We start from the raw sequence: 9,471 nt of genomic DNA on the forward strand, positions 1-9,471 counted from the left end.
AGTTCCTTTTTCAAGTTTGTGATGTGGAGAAGTACACCACTTCTCAATATACAAATCTTCTTGTTTGTATAAATAGTTGTAAAAGGAATAATGATGGTGACAAAGCTTAGATACGAAGAATGGTCAATTGGTACTTAGAGATCATAAGAGTTTTACATCAAGTGCACTAGATGCTAATGACTTAGGATTCAAAACTGCTCACAAAGGGGGAGAATGTTGAGGTCGAATTTAGTTGTGAGGTGTCGAAGTGTCCTTTGTCTCATGTTAGTTACGAAGTCTATCTTGTATGTCTACATAAGGGCGTGTTTGTATGTCGAAGCGGTATTGTATTTGACCTTATGTATTTTTTGTTTACTTCTATCATTCCTATAAATAGGAATAAGTACTAGAGTTAGAGTAACTTCTAAGAGCTTTCGCTATTCTTACTATAAACTTTCTCGGTATCTTTCAGAAGTATAATTGAGCCAACTAGATCTTATTTATGATTTTGTGTTCTTGTTTTATTCATACTCTGATTTCATTTTCATTACTCGATTCACATTGAACTACAAAAGTAAAGATGTTTTTGGGTTAATGAATTGGGTTTTTTTGAACTTTAAAAAATATAAAAAAGACTATTATTACAACTCCGTAAATATATATACAACCGAAGTACATCTATATAAGAACAATAATAACATCCGTAAGTTATCCAAAAATAACAAAAATCTTTTAGATAAGACTAAAATCTTGGAAAATTTTACAAACTCTAACAAAAAAGTTCAAATTTATTTGAATACGCCAATTTGGAATAAAATTGTATTTTTGATAAAAATACAATTCTTAATTCAAACGTGACAAATAAAGTTTTCTTTATTCTATTTTTGTACCAATTTTTCTAACAAAAGTTGTATTTTTACTCAAATATTTTGTACTAGTTTGTTTTTTATATGAACCATTTTTTTACATCTAAGCAAAGAGTTTTTCTAGAATTTCACCATTTATTTGACTCTCTAGAAACATACATATATTTAAATACATACACAAAAATGCTAAAACTTTGCTCTGTAATATCGTAAGACTGGTAGGAAAATGTTTGGGTATGATTTTAATCTAGTCAAAGAAATTAGTCAAAGAAATGAAAAGGATAAAGCTCAAGTGGTTAACAAAGGAACTTAAATGTAAATGGTAAGTTTAAGGCTAGTTGATAAAATAAGAAATGAAATATCAGATGATGTTGGTATTAGAGTATTTTTTATTTGAACTTATTTTATGATTTATTATTATTTGTTTTATATTATTTATCATTTAGTATAAGTGGAACTATAATTTATTTGTTTTTTATTCATCACTAATATACATTGATCGATCAATATACATTGGATGATCAAAATATTCTTATGTATAATATATTTAACCCCTCATATTTTAATCATATTTTATTTACCCTTTAACTATATCTTATTTTTATGTAACTCTCCGATTATCAGGTATGGATTTAAATAAAAGGTTCTTTGGTTTTAAGTCTTACTCGACGAGTTGGTTGCCCTACTCGTCGAGTAGCAACGGGGTGAGATCGCATGTTAAGTGACCTACTCGTCGAGTCCAAGGAGGGACTCGACGAGTAAGAGTTGGCAAAGGAAACCCTAAATCTCGGGATTTTGCACCATATTTAAGGAAGCCTCAGCCTCCTTTGGCCTCCTTACAGTCTTTGAGAGCTTAGTGAAACCCTAATTCGTGTGGTATTCCTTGTGGTGTGTGTTAGACCTTGGAAAGAAGATTGGCTTGGAGGGAAGAGCTTGAAGAGCAAAGGAGTTGAGGCAAGGAAGGTGTGGGAAATAGAACTTACCTCATATAGCATCTTTTGGAGTTATTAAGTTGCAATCTTTACTCCCCTTTTCTTCTAGATCTCTTTGTGGTTGATTTCTAGGGTTTTATGGATTTTTGGGAGTCACATTGGTGAGCTATGGGCTAGATTTGAAGTTGTAACTTCAGATCAGGACCCTTCTCAAGTTCTAGAATCATAAAGTTTCTGTTTTGGTCATCGTTGAGGCCCTCCTTGGGCATGAAACCCCATTACAAGCTTAGATTTGGCATTAAGAGCCTTGTTAGTCATGCATGCACGTAAAGTTTGCAACTTTACATGAAAAGCATGTTCTAGAAGCTTGGATCTGTGATTTGGAGCCATTACATGGCTTAAATAAGTCCGTATGGCTTAAGGACCGAAGGAACTCGGCGAGTCATATGAAGATGGCCGATGAACTCGACGAGTTGATAAACAACTCAGCGAGTCCGATGAAAATTGCCTTAGACTCGACGAGTTGTATGGAAAACTCGGCGAGTCGGATGAGTTTTCCCCGAGTTATGAATGCATGTGTAGCCGATGTGTTGCAAGAAGGAAATTCGACGGGTAGCCTTAGGGTTTCGATCGAAAATTGTAGAAACTCGACGAGTCACCCGATGACTCGGCGAGTGGGAAAGAACTTCAAAGAACTCGGCGAGTAGCCGAGGGTACTCGACGAGTTAAGGTCAATAGGGACTGTTGACCTTGACTCATGACTTTGACTTTGACTTTGACCTGGGGTTGACTAGTTGGTTTATGGAGTACTTGTGAGGTTGAGGATTTATGAGTATGTTCCTACTATGGTTATAGGTGGAGGAGTCTTTGGCGTTATGAATGCTAGCGTATGATATTTATGTGCACATGTGTGTTGATTAGTTGTTAGGTTGAGGCGGTCCTGCTTTGTGTTGAAGGCCAACACACCCTATGAGCGGTTCGGGGAGACTGTAGGCCCACGAGGCGGTCCACTCATGCTGAAGGCTCGGTATAGATTTAGTTAGACTGTAGGCCCTGTAGGGCGGTCCAGTCGGGCCGATGGCCCAATATGCATATTGATTGATTGATTATTACTGATATGATATTATCAGTGTGGTGTTGGTATTTTGGGGGTAGCTCACTAAGCCCTTGGGCTTATAGTTTTCAGTTATTGTTTCAGGTACTTCAGGAGATCGTGGCAAGGCGAAGGCGTTTTTGGGACACTCTGATGAATAATGATTTAAAAACAATTTGTAAACAAACACTATTTGGGTGTAAATTGTGATTGGAAAAGTTTAAATTTGGTGTAAAATTTATGAATGTTACATTTTATATATTTTTAATTCATTTACTAGTTAATTGTTCAATCAAATATTTAATGACATTTTATTTATGAATTATAAATTTGCAATGATTATATAATCTTTTCAATTTTTTTTTTTATAATTATGACGGATTATTTTTTTTTTTCCGTAATTTACATTTATGAAATAAGGATCAAATATATTTCTATTGATAATATTTATTTGAATATTTTCTATTAAAATATGATGTGTGATTCAAAAATGACTAATTAAATTATGAGATTCTATAGAATGTTTTAATAAGATAAAGATAGATTAAGTAAAATTAAAGAAAAAAGCTATAGAAAGAGGTTAACTATTGGAGATGTTATTTAGTTATATGTTAAATTTAATAGAATAATGATGAGAATATTTTTAAATGATAGTTTATGTTAACGGTTGAAGATGCTCTAATATTCTTAAAATATAATTAAGGGATAATGACTTAATATGGTGATGTATTTTTCATTTTGTACATATTTACTCGCTGAGTTTTTTTATCCATATTTGACAATTTAATTTGTTTTTTTGTCCACATTCAATCGTTATAACATGTTACTCCAAATTAAGCTAGAAAAATGACTTAATATTATAGCAGGCTACTTCAAATTAAACTACAAAAACGACTTAATAGGGTAATATACATTTCAGTTTGTATACATTTAGTCCTTAATGTTTTTGTACACATTTAGTCTTTGTGATCAGTTTCTATATATTTTGCTCAAGGCATCCTACGTGGGACAATCATGAGTGAGATGTTCTCATATATGGTTCGTCTTTCACTTATATTGGTAAACTAATTCAAGAATTGTTTAAATAATGTCGGTGCCCTAGTTTCTTCAAGAAGATGATATTTTCGGCTTCGGTTTCATCTATCTTCATAGAATAAAACAATCTTGTTGTCTATTACGGACATAGATGAAACTGAAGTAGAATACATCTTCTCCTTGGAAAAAACTAAGATGTCAACTGTATTTAACCGATTCATGAATTAGGCTACTGATATAAGTGGTGGACGAGCCACGTATGAGAATACCTCATTAATGATTGTCCCACGTAGGATGTCCTAAGCAAAAACTGAAGAAATCGCTCATAAATACTAAATATTTATAAAAACATTAAGTACTAAATGTGTAAAAATTGGAAATTTATATTACCCTCCTCAGTCCTTTTTTCGTTTTAACCTGGAATAGTCGGTTATGTAAAAAAAGATAAAGAACAAGTAAAGGGTAAAATTTAGATAAAAGAAAATTCAATGACTAAATGTATACAAAATAAAAAATACATTACTCTGTTAAATTATTATATCTAGAATTTAAACAAGTTATATAAAGGTGATCTATTAAACTATATAAAGTTTGTTGGTCTATTAAGGTCCACTTTCTTATTCTTTTAACACATCCTAGTGTTGTTTCTATATCTAACCAGGTAATACTAATCAGTGATAAATGTTTATGTTTTACATGTTTTATGCTACAATTTTATGCAAGCATAAAGTTTCTAGAAAAATCTAGAATCTCAATATGCAAGAAAGGGCATGTAAACATGAAAATTTGGTAAAAGGACTAACCCTACTAACACAATTACATTTTTATCATTTTTGTAGACTATATCCTTTTTTTAATTGGTTTCTAATAAAAATTAAATGGATATAATAATATATAAAGATACGATCTGACCTCACAGTTTCGTAGCAGAAGATGCTTTTATTTGTTAAAAAAATAGGAGAAAATATAGATTTTTTTTGTTGGATCCAATTAGAACACAACATGCTTCAACATTTGGTTTGTTGCTTTTTTTCTCATTAAAATTTAGGGTTTTATGTAGAGATGTCTCATGGCAAAAATTTTGATAAAATTCTAAATGTTTTTTGAAAGCAATAATCCTATTATTTTGGGAAAATCATATAATCTGTCATTTCGTTATAAACTAAAAAACATTTAATTTTGACAAAATATTAAATAAATGAGATTTTTCTGTTCAAGAAAAACATTTTGGACGTTATAAAAAAATTTACCAAAATAATATGACTTTTCTACATAAAACCCTAAAATATATACAAAACATCCCAACTTCAAGCTTTGCGTTGTCCTCAGTATATAAAACTAAATAAAATCATAAAACAATAAAATAAAACTAAACAAAAGACAAATTAATATACAAAACAAAATAAATACATCCTCATTTTTGTCAGGGATTGCATTTGATATGATTGTTCCAAACATATTTTCGGTCCGATGCTAAAGTAGAAAATAGGTCGTTCAATATATATATATATATATATATATATATATATATATATATATATATATATATATATATATATATATATATATATTAGACATGAATTGAATATTGCAAAATTTTTAAATAATGTTAATATCATTGTTAAATTATTACCAGATTTGTTGTAAGTATTTAAAAAGAATATAAAATCTCAAATGGGATTTATTGAGAGTTCATGAATTCGATGATGTACGTAGGCACTCCATTAGCAACACAACTATAGTACCGATTACTTTAAAATAATATATATATATATATATATATATATATATATATATATATATATATATATATATATATATATATATATATATATATATATATATATATATATATATATATATATATAGACTCAGGTTATTTTATTCTAATTAATTATTGTGTAGATATCGTATGCTATGAAAATTACTAAGAGAATAAGTTGTTTAGCAATGTGAATACGTTTAATCTTACATAACTATTGTCATTGACACACACTAATTAAATCGTCTATAAGGTCATTATACACTTATTATTATTATTCTCATTTCTATTAGAATGTTTGTCAGGATGTTTATTGGGTTGTATTCTGTTAGGATGAAAATGAATGAAAAACGATGTGTGAGAACAAAAATAAATAATAATTAGCGAGAACGCATGAAAATGACGATATTTTTGTAAGGTTGAACGTATTTGCATTACTAAACAACTTATTCTCTTAGTAATTTTCATAGCATACGATATCCGGACAATAATTAGTTAGAATACTTGAACATATATATATATATATATATATATATATATATATATATATATATATATATATATATATATATATATATAACCAAAATTGGGGCCTAAAACTACATTTGGGCCTGGGTCGTCGTCTCGGTTTCCCCGGACGGGCCTGCCATTTGGAATTTGCAACATGTCTTTTAAACCCCTTGGTTACCCTAGTAGATATATGAAGTCTCTTGAGGGTTTGAAGTGAAAACACCCATAAAGTTAACGACCCATAATAACGCTATGCTTAACTTCTTCAACTAGAAGCATACCTTAGATGACAGTTCAAGGAGGAGCATATGTTAGTTAACATTCTTCACAGCCAACCATGTTGTCGCTGAACTTACTTTTTGTGATCGGAGGTGAATATGACTTTATATCATTCCCTTTATTTGCAACGAGTCTGCATGCCAGAGTTTCACTCGGATTATATGGTATGCCTTTTTCGACATTGTTTAGCCCCAACCATTTATTTTTAAGCCTTCCATAAGGGCATTTAAAACATTCTTTAGAAAGCTAAGCATGATTTTTTTCACATGAGTTTCTTGACTTGATGGTTGGTATCATGAAACACTTAAATCTTTGATTTGTGGGTGAGTGTCGTATTATTCTTCTTGTTTCCTATCTTTTGTTAGAACCGGTAAATAGGTTAATGGTGGTATGGAAATCAGGATTACTTGTAGATCATGTAAGGTCACTTTCTGAATTGATATTTCGACCCTATGTTTTGGTATCACATGTTTTTTTTTTACTGTGAATATTCTTACTTTTAGACACATAAATAATTAAACATGACAATTGATGAAATTTTGTCACAATGATGACTGTGACTATTAGATAGTATTTATCACACTTATTATATAAAACAACGATGAAATGTGTGAACATAGTTTGCAATGGTGACAGTTTTGAGCTAATATGTGACTAAAACATTACTGAAATTTGATTAATGACGCCATTAACCAAAACTGTGACAACCTTATTTTCAAAAACTGTCACCATAGGTCATTTTTGTACTGGTGTCTATGACATTTTGTGCAGTTGTATCAACGGTTTCCTTTGCTTCTTTTGCTTTCTGGTTAGCCAAGTCAGTGGCTTCTTGTGCTTTTTGAGTGACAGAATGCTTATGCTCCTCCGCCAAGTCTTCAGCTTCTTTTGCTTTCTGGATAACCAAGTCAGCGACTTCTTTTGCTTTATGGTTCGCCAATTCAGCGGCTTCTTTGGCTTTATGAGCAACAGATTCCTTGTCCTCCTCCGCCAAGTCAATGGATTCTTTCGCTTTCCGAGCGACAGAAACGTTGTGCTCCTCCTCCAAGTCAACAACTTCTTTTGCTTTCTGGGTAACCAAGTCAGCAACTTCTTTCGCTTTCTGGTTAGCCAAGTCAGCAGCTTCTTTCGCTTTATGAGCGATAGAATCCTTGTACTCCTCCGCCAATTCAGCGACTTCTTTCGCTTTCTGAGCGACTATATCCTTGTTTGCCTCCGACAAATCAATAGCTTCTTTTGCTTTCTGTTTAACCAACTCAACGACTTCTTTTGCTTTCTGGTTAGCCAAGTCGGCTGCTACTTTCACTTTATGAGCGACAGAATCCTTGTACTCCTCTGCTAAGTCAGCAGCTTCTTTCGCTTTCTGAGCGACGCAATCCTTGTGCTCCTCTGCCAAGTCAGTGACTTCTTTTGCTTTCTGAGCAACGGAATCCTTGTGCTCCTCCGCCAAACCAGCGGCTTCTTTTGCTTTCTTACTAACCAAATCAGCGACTTCTATTGCTTTCTGGTTAGCCAAGTCAGCCGCAACTTTTGATTTCTGAGCAACGGAATCATTGTACTCCTTCACCAAGTCAGCAGCTTCTTTTGCTTTCAGGTTAGCAAAGTCACCAGCTTCTTTTGCTTTTTGAGCGACGGGATCATTGTACTCCTCCGCCTTCGGTGTTGTTTCTTCTATGTTTTGTTTTTCTCTGTCTGCAAAAACATCATCGGAAACCACTGGCGCCTTCTCCTTGGTTTCATGATTTTTTCCAGTCACATCATCTTTGGCACTGCCGAGAGTGTTGGTTACCGTTTTAACTATGTTTTCAATGATACCGGGGTCAGATCCTGTCTCATTTTTCTGGTCAGATTCAGTTACATCATGAGGTGAAGCCATTTGATGTCAAGATCAATGTATGCACTCTAAACTTTGATTTAATAGCAAAAGTATGGAACTCGATTGGAAGATAGAATTTATGAGTTGTGAGTGGAAGATAAGGAAATATATATAGGTTGCATGGTTGATAGATGAAAATTCTTGATTTTTCTAAGGGTCATATATGTCATCCATCGTTGATAACTTAAGTTTCATGTTTTAAAACAAATTATAAACACAATATATATTTTACATGTGGAAACGATCTAATCCGTCGACAACATCAATAATGAATCATACTTCATACTTTCACGAGAGAAGATTTTATTTGGGATCCGCCTATTTTTGTATTAATAATTAAATAATTATCGTGATATAAACATTAGACAAAACTGAAAGATTGGTCCGCGTTTGAATATTGAATAAGGTCCAAAAAGTTTTCAACTTGCATGAAATGTCCAATATCAAGGTCTTTTTGGGTTTGTGGTCCAAAAAAACTTAAAAAGACGGTTATACCCTCTTACTTTTTTTGTATTTTTTATAATTACTGTAATACCATTTTAATTTAAAAAAAAATTATCCTCTCTCTCTCTCTCTCTCTCTCTCTCTCTCTCTCTCTCTCTCTCTCTCTCTCTCTCTCTCTCTCTCTCTCTCTCTCTCTCTCTCTCTCTCTCTCTCTCTCTCTCTCTCTCTCTCTCTCTCTCTCTCTCCTTTGAGACAGGTTCATCTCAACCAAACCCACCACCACCCAACTCACAAACCAAACCCCAATCTCCTTACAAGTCAAAATCATACCTCCCACCATAATCATCTTCGTCTCCTTAGGAACACTTTACAAAGTCGTCCTCGACTTCGACTCTATTATCACATTTAGAAAGATTTGTAAAATCATCACCCATGGTGGCCTTCGTGGCAATCGGTGGTTGTTGCCGATACGATTTGGTTTTTGGTGCGGCAACGAAGTTTTCGTTTTTCATGACTACTTATGTTTAGGCAGCTTGGAGGAGTTCCTATATGGTAAGCAATCCTATAATCAAAAACTAGGGTTGTTAATTTTTACCTTTCACTGACTTCAATTTCGCCGGAAGCGAAGGTTTTCAATTTACGCCGTTAAATTGGGAAATCAGATAGCAAATAGCGCTCGGAGCAGTGAAAGCAGTAGC

General features: G+C 32.8%; 1 protein-coding gene across 1 annotated transcript; it reads right to left on the reverse strand.

Annotated features, from left to right (window-relative positions):
- Nucleotides 1–6,984: 6,984 nt before the first annotated feature.
- LOC111907152 (embryonic protein DC-8) lies at nt 6,985–8,430 on the reverse strand. Its single transcript, XM_023902952.3, has one exon. The coding sequence runs from the start codon at nt 8,327–8,329 to the stop codon at nt 7,172–7,174; it is 1,158 nt and encodes a 385-aa protein (XP_023758720.1). The 5' UTR covers nt 8,330–8,430; the 3' UTR covers nt 6,985–7,171.
- Between the last annotated feature and the right edge of the window lie 1,041 nt (nt 8,431–9,471).

The sequence above is a fragment of the Lactuca sativa genome, chromosome 2 (assembly GCF_002870075.4).
Source record: "Lactuca sativa cultivar Salinas chromosome 2, Lsat_Salinas_v11, whole genome shotgun sequence".
Taxonomy (NCBI): Eukaryota; Viridiplantae; Streptophyta; class Magnoliopsida; order Asterales; family Asteraceae; genus Lactuca; species Lactuca sativa.